An 18,186-nucleotide genomic window follows, 5' to 3' on the forward strand; every position below is an offset into this window, starting at 1 on the left:
CTGGCTTGCTCTCTCCGCAGCACCCCACAGAGTTGACCACTTCCTTCTCTTCTAAGCATTCTCTTCCCTTGGCCTCCATCAACCATGCGTTTCTGGTTTCCTCCACTACTTCTCAGTCTTCTTTGCTGGATCGTTCTTTACCTCACCCCTGGATTTGGAGTTCCTCATAGCTCAGTCCCAGGGTCATGCCTCTCCTCGCCTGGCCTTCTCTTCCTTGGTGATCTCACCCACATCCGTGCTTTTCATGGCCATCAACACACAGCAGACTCACAAACTTGAATCTGCAGCCCAGGCCTTGACCATGAACTTCAGAACTGTACATCCAACTACACAGCTGACATTTCTTTTTAATGAGTTAAAAGCCTCTCAAAGCTTTTATCAAAAGCTTCAGAACATCTTAAATGGAACTCACGATTTTCCTCCCTGCCCTGTTCCTTCATCTACCCCAAACCTGGATCTCTTCTCATTTTCCTTCACTACTGAATGGCAGCTACCATCATCCTTCCAGCTGTGCAAGCTAGAAACCCAAGAGTCATCCTCGGCACCCCTCCCTCCCCCTAACCTCCCTACTCAACCCATTAGGAAGTCCTGTCGTTTTCACCTCCTGAACTTCTGGAGTTGCCCACCATGTTCTAGGATGAGCTAAATCACCTCTCACCTGGACCCCTTCCACAGTCTCTTAATTGGCCTTCCTGCCTCCTCTTTTACCTGCCTCTAACCTGATGTCCACACTGCAACCAGAGTGATCTTTTAAAAATATAAATCTGATTGCACCACCTTCTGCTGGACACACTTCCACTTCTTCCCGTTGTACTTAGCTGAAGGCAAAACTCCTTAACACAGAGCCCTGCAGGGCTCTGCCTGGCCTGCCCCCCACGTCCCCAGAGTTCTCCGCCTCAATTCTCCACCCCGTCACGCTGGCCTTCTCAGCTCCCCAAACTCTGTCTTCTACCCTCCTCCTTTGCACATGCTGTCCCCTCTGGCTGAAATTCTTAACTTTATATCCCAGCTGACCTCAGCTCTGTTGTTACTTCCTCAGAAAAGCCTTCTTTGACTCCTCTAAAAGCCAGTATCCCTGACTCTTGTGCCCTTAAAAACCGCCTTCTGCCTATGTCATTGGTGCATAATGTACGAGGTTTTAGAAGGAGACTCAGCTGGTGTTTCTCCCCCGACCTACTCAGGTCTCTTTGGGAGCCCGTGTGTGGCAGCAGCCTAGCTCCCCTGCCGCGCCTCCTCGCCTCTCCCCTGCCTTTACTTACCGACGGGATGAGGGAATAATGGAGGAAGAGCTCCATGTCCACCAAGCTGGCACAACTGCCGTTTAGCTGCCTGGTCCTGAAAAGTGGCCAAAAATCACGTTCACATCCACCATCACTGCTGCAGTCGTTGACCCTTTAGCCTTGAACATCACGGTCGGGAGTTTGGCTTGTTTGGCCAAACTGGTCTTTTTTAACTTCACTTTCTCAGAGCCAATGCTGCTCACCTGCTCACCCTAAGGGGATTAACCCTCTTTCCTATTTCTTGCTCTAGCTTGATTGTCTATGCAGCTTCCTTGCCAGCTGGAACTAACTCCCTCATTTCCCCATGACACGGCCAGAGGCAGATTGTGGTCCTGTGGAGCCCAAAGCCTGTATAACGTAAGCATCCTTTATAAGTAAAACTACAAAAATATCTTACTTATTCACACTTTATGGGAGACATATGACCATGTAAACAGTTCACTAGGGTCCCTCCCACTCTGCCAGAGCCTTGGAAGTATCCTGTGAGGGGCCCTGAGACTGAAGCATCATTAACCTCACAGGAAAACAGCCTCCAGAAATTGCTAATTAGCCTGGGTGACAGAGTGAGACCTCGTCTCAAAAAACAAACAAACAAAAAAGAAACACTGGTAAGAAAAAAAATATCCAAAGAGTAATCCACCAACAAAGAAAAAAGACAAATATTCAATAAATACTTAAAATTGAACTAGTAATGAAAGAAGAAATTAAGATGAAATGCTGTTTTGGGGGAACTATAAAAAATAACTACCCAGCATTAGTGAAGGTTAAGACAAGTTGGTATTCATTTACTGGTGGTCACAGTGTATCCTGATATAACCATTCTGAGGATTAATTTTGCCATATATATCAAGAATCTTCAAAATGCAGCAATTCCATTTTTAGGAATTCTATTTTTAAAAAATATAAGCTGGCCAGGCACAGTGGCTCATGCCTCTAATCCTGGTACTTTGGGAGGCTGAGGTGGGAGGATTACTTGAGGCCAGGACTTTGCCACCAGCCTGGGTGACACAGTGAGACCCCAACTCTACAAAAAATGAGTAAAATTACCTACATATGGGGGCACTTGCCTGTAGTCCTGGCTACTTGGGAGGTTAAGGCAGGAGGATCGCTTGAGCCAAGGAATTAGAGGCTGCAGTAGGCTATGATCCTGCCACTGTACTTCCACCTGGGTAACAGAGCAAGACCCTATCAATCAATCAATCAATCAATCAATCAGCTAAGGAAATAATCAGAGAGGTGCCTGAATATATGTACTAGAATGCTAAGAGATCTCTCTCTCTCTTGATCTCTCTCTAGCTCTCCCTCCTATATGTGTATAACATTTGAAACGTAATACATGCTCATTGTAAAACATTCAAAATATTTACAAGCGCATAGAGTAGTAAAATGAAAATCCTTTCTTCTCCCATAATTATATAGTTTTTAAGCAAAAATTAGATCAGACTAAACTAGGTGTTTTCATTTAATAAAGGAAATTTCTCATGTCGGTACATACAGACTCGTTTAATTATTTTTGATGGGTGACCCTGCCTAGACAGATTTGCGCTGGACCTGTCTCCTGCTTGCAGGGGCCGAGCCAGGAGTTAGTCCGGAAGCATCTCACAGCAGGTGAGCTCCAGGAGGGTCTATGTGCAGCACTCTAAACACGGGGTCCATAGCTTTGGAGCCTGGCTCGCCTGGGCTGACCTCCCACTCCAGCAGCCACTGTAGTGAACAGATAAAGCATGCACTGGAGCCGGTCCAAGTTAGACCACCGAGACCCACTTCTTGGTTTCTGAGGCTCATGCTGCTTCCTGGTGGGTCCTGGGCTGGTCAGGCAGATTTATTGGAGAGTGAACAGCAGCTACAGGGCAGCAGTGAAACAGCACTGTCAACTGCAGAGGATCTGCCCAACACTGATAATGGCTTTAAAGTGTGATTATAATATATCATTAAGTGAAAAAGAAGTTAAAATAAAAGATTATGAAACGATATGACCCTGAGTTGTTAAGTGGTCATCTCTGGGTGGTGGGATTAAAAGTCATTCTACTTTGTTTCTTTTATGTTTTTCTCAATTTTCCAAGTGTGGTACAACAGAGATGCGTTTCTTGACACCTGCTACTCTATCCCCAGTGCTCAAAACAGTGTCTGACACAAAATAGGTGGCCATAAATGCATGTGGAATGAATGGATGGGTTGTTTTCATACTCAAAGAAAAAACTGAATGTTGTCCCAAAGCAATAAAATGCCATTCTGAAGGGAAAACATCCATGAAATCAGCACAGCATGGAACGTGTGAGATTTGTTCTGTGATAGGGTAAAATGTGCAAGTATTTCACTAAGTTAAACATAATTGAATATGAAATCTAGGAGGGTCAGCAAGATGGCCAACTAGAGGTGCCTGGTGCTTGCCCCCTCCACAAATGGGACAAATACAAGGAATAAGCAGTTAGGTTTTGACTGGAGTGACTGAGGACGTCCCCTGGAGAACACCGGGGCAGTGACAAGTTCCCTGTGGAGCACAGAAGGCCAGGATAGCACCACAGAGAGGGGGATGGCACACCCTGCCCCTGCCACTTTGTCTCCCCACTGGGACTGGCTCAGAGTCAGGGGGGACATCTCATGAGGAAAAGGTAAGCTGGAGACCCTCAATGGTCCCCATTACCACCACGGATGCCAGCAGTCTTCGCTACAGACGAGTCTCCCAGTTCTCACAGGCCCCAAATCTCCAGTTTGGAGAATTGCTGGGAGTTTGCACAGCTGCATTTCCCACACTAGGAATCCCCTTTGTACCCCGACTCCCATGACCTAAGCTGCTACTGCACAGTGTCATCTTCAAACCAAACCCACTGCTCAAGTGTGTCCTGCCCTGGGGGCCAGTAGCCACCGACTCTGTCCATCCATGAGGCCCTGCTGTCATTCCATCATATCTACACAGGTGTCTGCAGCCGCACAAGCCTAGCTGCCTGGAGCCTAGACTCAGTGTAATGATGGAGATCACAGTGTCTAAACCCATGTGGCACCCGTCTTCTGTGGAACAGGCAGACCTGCACAGTGGGGAGGCCACTGCATACCCTGGGGACCCCCTGTACCCTTGCACCTATGCACACCTGTGGGCACATGTGCCAGCCCTAACAGCAGTGGCCTGTTCCCTCAGAGAGACCACTGCACAGCCAGCCAGACTCCTGCATCTCTCCATACTTGCACCAAGCTTAACAGAAAGCATGGTGGCAGCCCTACCCCCAGGAGAGACTACCATTTAGCCAGCCAGCCTGCCACACCTGTGCCCAGCCGTGCAGCCAGTCCAGCGGTAACCCTGCCCCCTATAGAGTTCATTGCACAGCCACCTGGCCTGCTGCACCTAAATGCACCTATGCCCAACCTGACAGCTCATGTGGCAGTGGCCCCTCCACCAGAGAACCTGCTGTGCAACTAGCCAGCCTGCCACACCCAGGCATGCCCTCAAGATAGCCTGCCACGCAGCAAGCAGGCCATCACTCCCATGTGTGCTTGTGCCCAGCCCAACAACCAGCCTGGCACCCTCCTCCCCAGCAAAGCCATGCCATCACTGTCACAAAATCCTGCAGCCTAGGCCCAGGCATAATTGCAGACATCACTATGAGGATTACAGCTCAACCAACACCTTAAGATCCATCCAGAGAAAAAAATTTCTCCCTATGAAAGCTACTCCCTAAAACTGGAAAAAGTGAGTGTTACACTAGATGCAAAGATAGCATGAAACACATGATAGTAGCTTTCATCGATCGATGTCACTTTATTGTTTGTCCCTATGTTCTAGGCACTCTGCTATTTTATATTACCTAATTTAACCCTTACAAAAATCTAAGGAGGTAGGTTATATTATCCTCTTTTTAAAATGAGGAACTGAAGCCAGAGAGGTTTGATGATTTACCCAGGGGGAGGTGAACCAAGCTCCCCCGCACGTCACTCTCCTCCCAGTCCCAGCTGGTGGCTCACATGGTTGCTCAGAGCTCCTAGAATTCCCTGGCCTTCCAGACTGCGGCTGATTCATCTCTTATCCTTAAAGCCAGCCAGTGCCTGGCACAGAGAGGCTCAGGGGATGTTTATGAAATTTCATGGGAATCTCCCCCAGGAAACTGAGGCCCAGAGAGGGGCAGAGGTCAGAAAACATCACGCAGCCCAGGACTTTTCATTGAGCGCAGTGAGCTCAGTGATCAGGTGCTGGGCACCTCGTGGGCACAGAAGGACTGGTTCCCGCTGCTCGGTGCAGAGGAGGGTGAGGGAAGGAGGAAGAGGTGCGTGCAGAGTGTGTGTGCATGTCTGTGCATGTGCGTTCATGTGATGCCTCCCACGATGCAGCAACCCATACACTGGGGTGTCTGATTCTGCGCCAGTCCTTCCCTGGCTTTGTGAATCCCATGACCCCCCCAGATCGTGTGGCCTCTGCAGAATCCGTGGAGGCCTGAGGTAGAGGCAGAGGTGTGCTGAGGCTGGCCTGTGCCAGCTCAGAAGAATCAGCTGCCCTGCCGTATGGAATTTCTCAAGCCCGTCGTTAAACACCACCACTGTTAAAAATTAAATTGTTTAAACGTTTAATTAAATAAGTTATATTAAAAACAAAGATAGTAAAGAACCAAAACTCATCACTTCCTAATTATGTTGCTATCTTTTACCGTGAGGTGCACTCTTGCGTTTATGCACCATCAGCTGTTGTGTCTGGGTGACGGCAGGGCTATGCCACGCTGTGCCGCCCTACGTCTCCTCCCACTCCTGCTCAGTGACTTCCCGCATCTCTAAATCAGCCATCATCCATGGCTTACACCATGGAAATCGGCAAACACTACCAGTCAGGGCTCGATTTATTGTTTTGTAGATTGTCTATAAAGTGACAGAGAAAATGTTAACCATGCAGATTTAAAAACATATGTTTACAGCCGTTACATTGTGGATAGCAAAAAATAATTGAGAGTACGTTCTTTCAGAATTCAGAAACTTTTATCTCATTCGGCAAAGTAGTTCCTGTCAATTGATGAATCAGTGAAGTTCTAACTTACATCTTGTCTTTGTTGTTTCGCATTTATCTTACTCATTAATGTAAATAAAAATGTCAACCGACATTCATGTCAAAGCTATGCTCACTCATCCATTGCAGTCACAGGTTGGCTACAGATACGAGGCCAGCACAAGTCAATGAAAGCATTCTGTGAGAATTAATTGGCCATATGGAATTTGCAATAAAGAGCTTGTATATTTTATTATCTGTAAGTTATGTGCACTGTATCTGTTATATCAGTATAATTTATAAGAAACTTATGTATACATATGCATACTTTTTTCAGGGAGCCAGTGATTACACATCTCCCAGCACACCACTGGGCAAAAGTGACCCTGGCCCTGCGCGTGGCCTAAAGTAATGAGGATGTCCGAGTTTGGAGGACTGAGGTGAACATTGTGCCTTAGAGGAAAGACAAGTTTAGAGGAAAGACATAGGACAATGCCAGCGTCCAACCCTACCCTCTTCTCCCTACGCCCCACCTTGCATAAGTCCTTTTCCCTACTCTGTAAAATGAGGAGATTGGACCAGATCAGTGTTTTTAAGTTTTTTGACTACAAGTCACAGTTGTATGTGTTACATACAACACATAACACACAATTACAGCTATGATCCAATTCAGATGTGTGTGCACGTGTGTGTTTAATAAATTTCACAAAACAATACCCTTACTATGCTCAGCCCCCTTTGATAGTCTTAATTCGATTCAAATTTCTATTCTGTCCCAGTCCATCTTGTAAAATGCTGGTTATAACCACTAAATTAATTTTACAATCTACTAATGAATTGCAACCGTTTGGAAAACATAAACAAACAAAGAAATTTGATTGTCAGATGATTGCTAGGGGCTGCATACACCCGTGATGGCCCCTGGCTTGATGACACATTCAGCAAACATGTGACTTTGCACTGCAAGACCTGCAAACACCATAACCTGCTGGGATGTGTAAACAGCAAGAGAGGTCATTTGGAAAGTTTGGCTCAGACCTTACATCGCCTCCTCCTCGCTGCTCCGACCCAGAGTCATTCCCGGTCCCCACCCCTCCCCCGGCCCCTTTGAACTTACCCTCAGTGCTCCCAGCACTCACCACGTGGGCCTCATGCTATAAGGGCACTTTTCATGTCTAATCTCTTACTTTTAGGTCATGGATTTTCAAAAGCTAGAAACATGTTTTATTTAACTTTGAACTCCAACCATCTCTCACCTACCCCCACCCTGGGCTTCTGGACTTGAGGCAAGGTACATAATAAACCCATGTCAGTGCTTGTGGAATGAATGAGGGAAGGGAGGAAGGAAGGGAGGGATGAAGGGGGGAAGGAAGGGTGGGAGGAAGGAAGGAAGGGCGACACAGGCCACACTGTGCGCACTTGGCCTGCCTACGGCTGAACAGCACATCCTGCCGGCCCGGGATGCAAACACCCTCATCCACTCCTGGTCCTGGAATCCACCCCATCTGAGGTGTGACTGCCTCTGCGCCCTCCCCTGCCCCACCCCCATGGGGCAGCCTGGAAGCCCCACTGGCGCATTTTCGCATTTTCAGTGGTGGAAACACTGACCCTCCCAGGCCGGCCCTTCGTCTTGCTGAGGGAGCCGGGCCCAGTGGGGCAAGCGTGCGCTTCGGAGCCAGGCCGACCTGAGAGCTAGCCCAGCTCCACGACCTGCCAGCTGTGGGGCCATGGGCAAACCCTGCCCCTCTCCAGGCCTCACTCTTCTGATCCTAAAAATGGATCCAACGCCCCCCTTCCAGGGTGCTGAGAGGTCGAGTGTCTGGCCTCCACGCCCAAAGAATAATGGTTCTCTCTTTCTGTCCCTTCCCTGCTTTTGGATGGCTCTGACCAAAGGGAGGAGTGTTTCCTTTTGCAGAGCTGGGAGGGGACTCTCACTGGTTGCCATACTCTGGGCCTGTCTGCTCCTTTGTTCCTGGAGCATTTGGGGAGCCTTTGTCCAGGCTGAGCAGCAGCAACCTCTGCCGTTCCCCACAGCCTCTGCCTTCCCTCCCCCCAGCTCGGCACAGTGCCGGCACTGTCACATTCAGCCAGGTGGATGTCCCTGGCCTTGGGCCCCTGACCGTGAAGTGGACTGCAGCCCCTCATCTGGTTAACCAGTAGCCAGAGCGGCTGCCCACGCCTGGCCCCGTGACCAGTCTCACGCTTCTGTACTGCAGGAAGGGTGGCCCAAAGCAGGGTACCTGGGCCCAGAATGGCCCAGCCACCCTCCCCAGCTGCCGCCTCCTTGGAAGCCCTCATGTGAACAGGCCTGAGCAGGAAGAGCTACTTCGAGTCCATCTGGCTCTGCTGCTAAGTGCTGTGCTGTGCTCGGAGGACGCATAGGTCTCTGTTTAGTCACTTCTGGATTGAGGGGATGGCCTGCCTGGGACACAGCCCACTGGCACGGCAGCCAGTCCACTGGCCCTGCCTTTTCACTGGTCTGTGTCCCCCACTGGATGGGGAGCTCCTTGAGAGCGGGGACCCTTCTCACTCAGCTCAGGGTGCCCAGCTCCTGGCCCAACCTCTGGCAACAGCAGGTGCTCAGTGATGTTTCCTAACATCGCTCGAGGGCCTACTCTGTGCCAAGCTATGTTTGAAAGGATGTATGCTAATTAATTCATCCTCACACCAGGCCCGTGGGAGGGGTACTATTATCACCTGTTTCACAGATGAGAAAACTGAGGCACCAAAAGATTAAGAACCTTGTCTGAGCACTCACAGAGTGAAGACAGGAGAGTGGCAGGGGCTTGTAAAGGTTTGACAGTGAACTTGTGCACCAGGTCACTTGTGCAGGGCTTAAGAATTCCGTGCGGGGATGAGGTGGCAGGCTGTCTGTGGGAGCAGCAGGGGAAGGAAGGGATGACGGTGAAGCAAGCCTGGCCGTGTGATGACAACCCACGGTAGCCGGGTGACAGGTATGTGGGTGTTCATTGTACTAGTCTCTCTTCTTTTGTGTGGGCTTGCACATTTCCATAATACAAAATTTAAATGTTTAAAATAAAATAAGGGGAAGTTCACGAATACCATAAACTCACATGGGCTTGCTGACTGTTTTTTCTGTTTTCTTCCCAGTTCCTTCTCTTCCCCTGCATGTCTGCCCCTGGCAGCCTCCCAGAGTCACCTGCGGCTCTCTGCCCACCTGTGTCTTACTGTCTGTGCGTTTGTCTCTGTGTCTGCCACTTTCTGGGAATGGGGGAAAGTTCTGCAATAAAGCACACACACAGATACCCTGTTTTTATTCCACTTCCTCCCAGGGCCTCTCTCTTTCTTCTCTGTGTGTCCAAATCCCTGTCCTCTTTGCCTTGGCCTTCACCACTCGCTTCACTCGGCCTTATTGTACAGCTGGGGAAGGGCAGCTCCGGGCTGGTGCCCTCCCTCACAGGATGTGCATGGGTGTTTGCACGTGTGTCTGAAAAGTTCAGAGAGAGCTAGCATGAAAAACAATCGGAGCCGGGCATGGGGCTCATGCCTGTAATCCCAGCACTTTGGGAGGCCAAGGCAGGAGGACCGTTTGAGGCCAGGAGTTCAAGACCAGCCTAGGTGACATTGCAAGACCAGTCTCTACAAAAAATAGAAATAAAAAAAAATTAGGCAGGGATGGTGGCATGCACCTGTTGTCCCAGCTACTCCAAAGGCTGAGGTGGGAGGATCACTTGAGCCCAGGAGTTCGAGGTTACAGTGAGCTATGATGGTGCCACTGCACTCACTCCAGCCTGGGTGGGCAACAGAGGAAGACCTTATCTCAAAAAACCAAAAACAAAAAACGGTTGGTTGTTTGAGAAGACAATAGCCATTTTTGCTACTCCCTACCATTCTTGACTGTCCAGTACAGAAATATTCATTTCCATTTCTTTTCACTTAATAAAAATAACAATGATTGTAGCTATCATTTATTGAATGTTTACCATGTGCTGGACATGGGGCTAAGGTTCTTATAGTTATTATCTCACTTAATCCTTTCACAACCTATGCAGCATGTACTAGTATTCCCACTTCACAGATGAGAAAACTGAGGCTCTAGACAGGTTAAAAAGTCCCTTGGCTAGTGAGTGGCAATGCTGGAATTCAAACCCTTCTTTTATTTTCTAAACAGGAAACACGTTCAGGCACTAAAATGACATTACAACATCGATAAAGGTTTCACATCTGGGGTCCTCAGAGGGCACAGTGACCCTTACTCTTCACTGGCAGACAAATCTGAACAACATGCTCAGGCTGAGCCCCGCCCTATGAGACCACAGGGCCAACTGCCTGTCTCCTGGTTGTCTCCTTTTGGATGTTCCAAAGCCACCCCGGTCTAACATGTCCCAGCTGAGCAGCCCACCAACCTGCTTCCCCACTGGGGTCTTCGTCTCAGGAGTGGCACCACCCCCCTCCGCATTCGTCCAAGTCAGGGACCCGGCTCATCCTTCACTCCTTCCTCTCCAGTCCCTGCCAAAGCCAGACACATCTCCCCACCCCACAGCCACCACCCTCGTCCAGGTGACTGTCCTCTTCATCTGGCTGCTGCAGGAGCCTCCTGCCCAGGTTCCTACCCCCAGCGCTTCCTCTACCCTGTGACCAGCGGGAGTTTCCTAAGGTCCACATCTGGCCACACCCCTGCTCTGTTGCCTCTCAGCCTCACCCCTTCTCGGTTGTCCACGGAGCCAGCTGGAGGGGGCGCAGGAAGGACCAATTCACTCAGGCTACCAAGTTCCAGGCCCCGGCTGCCCCTGCCTGCCTCTGGCTAACTCCCCACACTCTCTGCCCACCTGCCCTGCAAGCCCTCAGCTCCCTGTTCTTCTCCTGTGGGCGGGATTCCAGGTACCTCCTTTTCTAAGTGACTCTCACTGGACCTGTCTCAGTTTCCATGGCGCCCATTCTCTCTTGTGTCCTACGTAGTGTCCTTTCTAAACAGATACTATGACACCCGGAGACCGTGGTTCTATTTTTTGTTATATTTTGGAGTAGCCTTTTCAGTGCTTAGATCTTAAATATTTAACGGTTATGGTAAGAATCCTTAATTCCTGCTACCTGGGCAGGACTTTACAAATCTCCAATCCTGTAAGCCGTGGGTTAGGTAAGACAGGGATAATTTGTAGCTGATTAATAGATGAGGAAACTGAGCCTTTACAATTTCTCCGGAGCTGCAGAGTCAGGATTGGAACCCAGGTCCTCTGACACCACATCCAGGCTCTGAGCTGAAGACAAGAAGCAATCTATTCACTGATCCAGCAACCTATCTACGGTCCTTTCCTCCAAGCCAGCCTGCCTACAAATCAGCAAATGCCTTTCTCCCAGTTTCCATTAATCACAAACATTCAAGACAGTTCCCCCCAACACGCGGCTGTCCGGCATGGATTGTCTCAGACCTGCTCACCTTGTGTTTTCGGGAAGCATCTTGGTGGAGAAGCACCAACCCGTAGCTCCAGTGGGCAATTTGCTGGCAGAGGAAGCTTCTCTGGATTCTCCTTTGGGCTCGTCCAGGCTCTTGGTTACAATTGCTTCTGATAAGCTGGTGTTCTGCCCAGTTGTCGTCACAGCACCCAAAAACTCAGAGAAAAGGCAAACATGCAGTCAAATATTTACCCAAGAAACGAAAGCAGGCGGGCAGCTCTCTTCCTCATTTCGGAACAGTGCTGGCTACTGTTCTGCTCTTCCTCCCCTAACCACGCTGCAAAAGCAGGACCTCTCTCCTGGTTCCTCTCCCCGGGCTCTCGCTGGCCCTTTCAGCCCTGCTCTGGGCACTGGCCCCCTGAGCTGTCAGAGCTTTGCGCAGTAGCCACGGCCCCTTTGGCTGGCTGTAAAAATTATTACAGGCAATAAACCAGGACTCTGCCTCAAGGCAATAAACTAGGGCCACCGGCTCCCAGATTCTCTTGGAGACATGGCCGTTTCAGAGCTGGGCCCCACCCACAGGGCAGAGCTGGTAGCTGTCTGCTAGGGGGTCCTGCTCCCGCTCTGTAAAGAAGGCTGTTGCTGCGAAGGATCTTCCCAGCCAGAGCTCTACTCCCCAGCTGCCCTGGCATCCAGGAGCAAACACAGACTAGGTCCCACTCATGGAATATGAGCGGAAGTGATCCGTGGGCAAGCGTGTCCCTTCTACCTTCTCCTCCATCTGCTAGCTGGACTCTAAGGCTCTAAAGGAAGTGGGGTCACAAGATGCACGGAGTCTGGGTCCTTGAACCACCGTGTAGAGAAAATGAGCCCCTGCACAGACTGTCCTTTCACAGACTAGTCCATGAGCAAGAAGCAAAGTCCTACTGTGAGAAGCCAGGGAAGTACGAGGCCTATCTGTTACAGCAGCTCGGCTACCCTAGCTGATGCAGCACAGAATGCTGAGGGCCTGTAAGCATCGCAGGGTCCAAGTCCTTTATTTTAAGGGTAAGGCCTCATTTTAGCTTAATTGCCTCTTTAAAGGTCCTACCTCCAAATGCGGTCACATTCTAAGGTACCGGGAGTTAGGGCTTCAACATATGAATTGGGGAGGGGAGGCGTGGTTTACAATTCAGTCCATAACACTCCTGATCCGATCAGCCATGGTGGAGAGGAAGGGGGTCGTGGAGGCAGTGACCAGACACCACAACTGACCAATCCAGGCCCTTGTGTTTGCCCATCTGACCCCCTCACTTCTGCCTGGAGCACCTCCTCTCACCTCTGCTTAGCAGCATCGTTTTTGTTCTCCAGTCCTGTCTCAAGCATAGCATCTGCCATGAAGTGTCTCCTGAGCACCACGATGCAACATTCTTTCTCTTGGCTTGGCCTCCACCCCTCCTATCCCACGCATTTGTTTGTTCATGTAACACATCCTTATGGAGAAGCAGTCTGGTGCAGTGGTTCAGAGTGTGTACTTCATTAGCTGTGGGACTTTGTGCAAGTGACATTGCTAACCTCTCTGAGCCTCAGTTTTATCTGAAATAAGCTATACCCACCTTCTAGATGTATGAGGTTGAAATGAGCTAAAACACATGGAACGCTGAGGAGGGTGCCTGGCACACAGGAAGCACTCAATGAGCATTAGCTTTCACTGGGTGCCTACTACGTGCCAGGTACTGACTGGGATGCTGAGTATACAGTCACATCACAGCTGACTGTGTGCAAGTCCCAGCTCCCTCTCTAGGTGGCAGTGGCTTGGAAGCCGCATCTAGATATGATTCATCACGATATCCTGGATACAGGGGTGGCCCCATAAATGCTTATTCTTGAAATGAAAATGATGAAAGAAAAATGAAAAAGACAGAGAACCGCGAAGTTTGAGTACCACATAACTCTCTTAGTTGGGTGCCTAGAAACAAAGAAACACTGTAAGTGCATTTCCGCTGAAAGCAGGCTCTCGCTCTCCCTCACTGGAAGAAGCAGTTCTTGTTATGTCTTCACCACGTTATTCAAAGAATTGCAAAGCTCTTCTCCCCCTAGGCACAGGGAGTTGCTATGGCTTCCAGGAGTGCCCCTCTGTGTTGCTTCCTGGTCCCGCCGCCCAGGATTCAAAAGGATACTTCAAATTCTTGAATGATCATGGCCATTTTCCTCACAATTCTACAATTCCTCTCTTCACACCATTAAGGAGGAGTCATTATTGAATTGTCACCAACCTCCTTGGGGAGGTTGGAAAGGCAGCCTTAAAATGGAGAAGAGCTAACACATTTGTTCTAAAATGCTTCAGTTCAGAAAAATTTTGCCCCCAGCAACAAGGGCCCATTTCTGAGGTGCTGCCGTGGTCCACTCATGATCCCTTTTGAAACTGGCATGGTGCATTTCATATCCCCTGTCTGGGGCTTTCTCATTTTAATGTTGAATCTAAACATAGAACTTGACTTGTAGCCCCAGAGCTTTGATTTCTTTCCACCATGCTAACCTATGCAAGCCTTTTTGAATATCACTTCTTCTATCCAATGCACATGCATTTCTTTTTCCAGCTTTGAGGCACTTGAATACTCTCCTTGAGTTCATCTAGGTTATTGATAAAAACATTAGACAGAACATAGCCCCAAAGCACTCCACTGAAGACCTCTCTCCAGGGTCTATGTCATGGTGCTGAGGCTGGCAGAGGGTGAGGAAAGAGATGACTCATTACACCAGACCCAGGTTAGGAAGAGTTACAGTATTTGATCCCTGTATTTCACAGGGTTCAGAGCTTGGATGATGTTACAGAAGGAAATTCAACAATGTATCACAAAGATTGTACTTGTTGTGAGCTTATCACAGGACAGCTTCTATTGATTCTATAGAGATAAGGTTTAATAATTAAATTTAGAAACAAAAGAACTCTTATCTGGAAGACCTAGGGCAATTTCTTCATTAAGTAAGATTGATGGCTTTCTGGGGCAGGTATGACCCTTGAGTGGGGACTCTTTTTCTCTCTTTGAAAAGGAATGAAACCAACCTATATTTTGAACGCAAACAGGCCTGGTTCCCCCCTGCTAGTAGAATAAAGCCAAACTCCTTAGCTGGACATTCAGCAACCTTTGTGATCTGGGCCCAGCTTGCCTTTCCAGATTGTCCTAGATAAGACTCAACACTGACTAAGCCCACAGGAGAGCTGGGGCTGCCCTCTCAGGCCCCATCCTCTTCCTCGCTCCTCACTCATTCATTCCTGTGGCAAATACTCACGAAGCACCTATGCACTGAAAACTATGCGAGTCCCAAGGACAGACACTCTTGGCGCACACCTTGTTCCTCCTTCCCAGGATCTGAAGCCAAGAGCCTGGCTTAAGCACAGCGTCCCCCCAAGGAGAGATTTAGCGTTTTGCAATTTTTCACGGATGGAATACAGAGACCGAGGGACGAGATCACTGTCCCAGAATGCAGGCTGGAACACATTACTGTTATGGGGCACAAAGACAGGCAGGGGCAGATCAGTTCTTGTAAAGGCCACTTCTAGAGCACATGGAATGGGATCCATTTAAACCGAAGGCCAATCATGTACTGGAAAAAAAGCCCTGGCTGGGACACTCGCCCTGTATCCTGGGTCCTCACCTCAACTGTGCGACCTTGAGCAAACCCCTTCCTATCCTGTACCGCAGTCACCCCCTGTGTAAAGTGAGGATATCAGAGGTGGCCTCTAAGCACCCTTTCTCTCTCCCTGACCCAGCCCAGGTGTCGTCTCTGAAGCCCCATTGCTTCAGGAAGGCTCATATCTCTGAACATTTGGCTACTTCTGTTTGCATTTCTGTGTTCGCCTCCTAATGGAGAGCTCCTTGGTCATAATTATTGGGGAATATGTGTTGAATCGATGCATGAGAACACTGTCATTTCTAGATCTGTAATCCCTGAACCTTCCACAAGGAGGCGACTTTCCATAGGCGGTCCCAGCGCAAACCTGGCGCCTGGGCGAAAGCCCGGGGAAGATGCTGGAAGGGAGAGAGGAGAACCAGGAAGAACTCCCTCCAGGGCTTACCCTCTGGCCCCTGGTGGGTGTCTGCTGTCCAGCCCCCTGCACCTGTAATGTGTCAGTCTGTCAGACAGCAGGACGGGCCTGCACTACCGTAGCCACGCCTGGATCGCACCATTTCCGAGCTTCTCAGCGGGCCAGGTAGGGCTGGTGACCCCGCCTCACTGACCTCCTGGGCCTCCCTTCCCGCACAGCCCCGCAGCTCTGCTCCGGCTCGCTGTGCTCTCTCTGGTCCTCCTGCCTGCCCACACACTCTTCCCTCCTTCCAGGCCAGCACCTACTGGCTCTGCGAGATTCAGGTTAGGAAGTGCCTTTTCCAGAAAGCCTTTCTCAACTCTCTTTTCCTCCAGCGCTTTTCTATAGTGACATTTACTGCACTGAAATTGCTTCTCCATCTGTCCCCCACCCCCCTCAGGCCATGAGCGCAGAGTGTGTGGCCTGCTCGTCTACACCGCACTGCCCAGCTCGGGCCCTCTGAAACCTTGTTGACTGAAGGACGAGCCAGTGAATCTGCAAATTGGGGATGTGATGTAGCAAGATGAACTGAGAACCGCACCCCTGCCCAACAGGAAAACATTCGAGAATAAGAAAACAAACAGCTACTGCATGCAGGTCCTTTCATTCAACATCATTTTGTTATAATGTTGATGAGGAAAGAAACATCGATTCTGGCTGGGGCTGCTGCCCGCATGGAGTTCGCAAGCTCTATGTCTGCATGGCTTTTCCCCGGCTATGCTGGTTTCCTCCCGCATCCCACAGACCTGCCCGTTAGGTGACCTGGTGTGTCTGAATGGTCCGGGCTGAGTGGGTGTGGGGGCGTGTGTGAGTGTGCCCTGCAATGGCATGGCGTCCTGTCCAGGGTCGGCTCCCGCCTGGCACTCTGAGCTTCCAGGATAGCCTCCAACCACCCGTGACCCTGAACTTGAATAACTGGGCAAATAATGATCTCACTTGTTTTTATTCAGCTTTCTTAAATGTATGTCTAGCTCACATTTATTTCAGTGTTTAATATTAGAAGTGCTTTGGGTTTTGTTTAGAAGTTTGGTGATGTTTTTGGGACCAGAACTTAACTCTTGTTTCTATCAATTAGCCTGTGGTAAATGGATTTCATATTAATACATAGTTTTGCGTAAAGTTGAAGTTTCCAGGAACCTATGGGCAAGGTTAAGTGAGGATTTACTATGTACTTTTATGCTGATCCTGGCTCAGGAAGGGATCAATGCTCCTAGCACAAAACAGAACATTATTATTTTGAAAGGAATAGGGCCAAAGGCATGTTGAAAGGTGGCAAAGGCTTTCTCATGTGAGTCTAGGGTGTCCTGTCTTCTGAGAAAGTGAATCCTCCTGTTGGCAAGATGAATTCTCTTTCCATTACTTGTGAGGAAACTGGCAACAGCTGTTTTACTTTCCCAGTAGGAAAGGGAAGCTCCAGGGGCTTCTGCTTGGCCCCACCTCGCACAATAGCCCTTGGGATAGACGTTGGGTGTCTATTCTTTTTTTTTTTTATTATTTATTTTTTTTTTAAAAGGCTGGTCTAGTGAAGCAGTGGGAGTGGAGAAGGAACAAAGGAATGTGTAACCAGTTGTGATCAATTAGTTGTAAACGTAGGGGTGTCTATTCTGTTCAGAAACAGGGTGGGTTCACTGTGATTTGAACTTGGGAACTGACCACCATAAGCCCCCACTTTGTGGGCTACAGTGGTTCACTCTAGTAAACGGTCAGAAGTCCCTCTGTGTTCCATACACACATACAAATACATTTGTGAATTCAACTTGCATTATAATTATGCAACCCACAAGTTAAATTTTATGTGTCATTTTCAGCAATATTGACCCTGCAGCTACAAGAACTACATTTTTATTAATTATTTTAGTAAATAATTTATTTTATTAATTATTGTAATGAATAATTTATGTTATTTCTAGGTGAGCTCTCTGGTTCTCTGATTGTGATCCATCTTTGAGGGTTGTTTTCTGGGACCACTCTTGGTACTAGCTGATATATCACTCAGGGTCTAGTCAGGTGACAAATGGAATTTAATATAAAGAATTATAAACGAGGTAACTGGGAGGTAACAACTGCTGGAAGCAGTTACCACCATTAGGGATACGAGAATAAAAGGAAAGGCTGGAATTACTAAGACTTAGAACATAGGAGGGTCCCTTGGAGCTCAAACGCAGACCTCTGCAGGGTGTGCTGCTTGGCTGATGCCAGTGTCACTGAGCTTGGAGAAGGAGCTCCAGGGGGATGGGGCCATCCATTCTGGGTGGGTCTGAACCCCAACATCCTACCAGCACTGTTTGAACCCCCAATCTCTGCTCAGCTCTCCACCTCCCAGCAACCACTCTCTCCCAGGCCCCCAAGCCTTGCCCTGCACTTGTGCAGTACGGGGTCAGCCAAAGGTCTAAGCCTGCTGGAGTTCCTTCTCTATGGTTCCTCCTTTTTATGTTCTGCACCCCCAAACCCCACTGTCTTAGCCCTAAACTCTGATCTCTGCCTATTCTGTCCAGCGAGACCTCACAACCTGCTTGGGC

The 18,186-nt window shown here is 49.1% G+C and overlaps 1 protein-coding gene across 1 annotated transcript in view; it reads right to left on the bottom strand.

The window, feature by feature from the left end:
* Positions 1-11,784, bottom strand: part of LOC123645954 (stimulated by retinoic acid gene 6 protein-like) — a 35,006-nt gene extending 23,222 nt beyond the window's left edge. Inside the window, exons 1-2 of the mRNA XM_045562511.1 lie at positions 11,642-11,784; positions 1,260-1,335 (exon numbers count right to left, since the gene is read on the bottom strand). Of these exons, the coding sequence (XP_045418467.1) occupies positions 1,260-1,335; positions 11,642-11,661 (96 nt within the window). The 5' untranslated portion in view covers positions 11,662-11,784. The remainder of the gene's footprint in view (positions 1-1,259; positions 1,336-11,641) is intronic.
* Between the last annotated feature and the right edge of the window lie 6,402 nt (positions 11,785-18,186).

This window comes from Lemur catta, chromosome 10 (assembly GCF_020740605.2).
Source record: "Lemur catta isolate mLemCat1 chromosome 10, mLemCat1.pri, whole genome shotgun sequence".
NCBI classification, from domain to species: Eukaryota; Metazoa; Chordata; class Mammalia; order Primates; family Lemuridae; genus Lemur; species Lemur catta.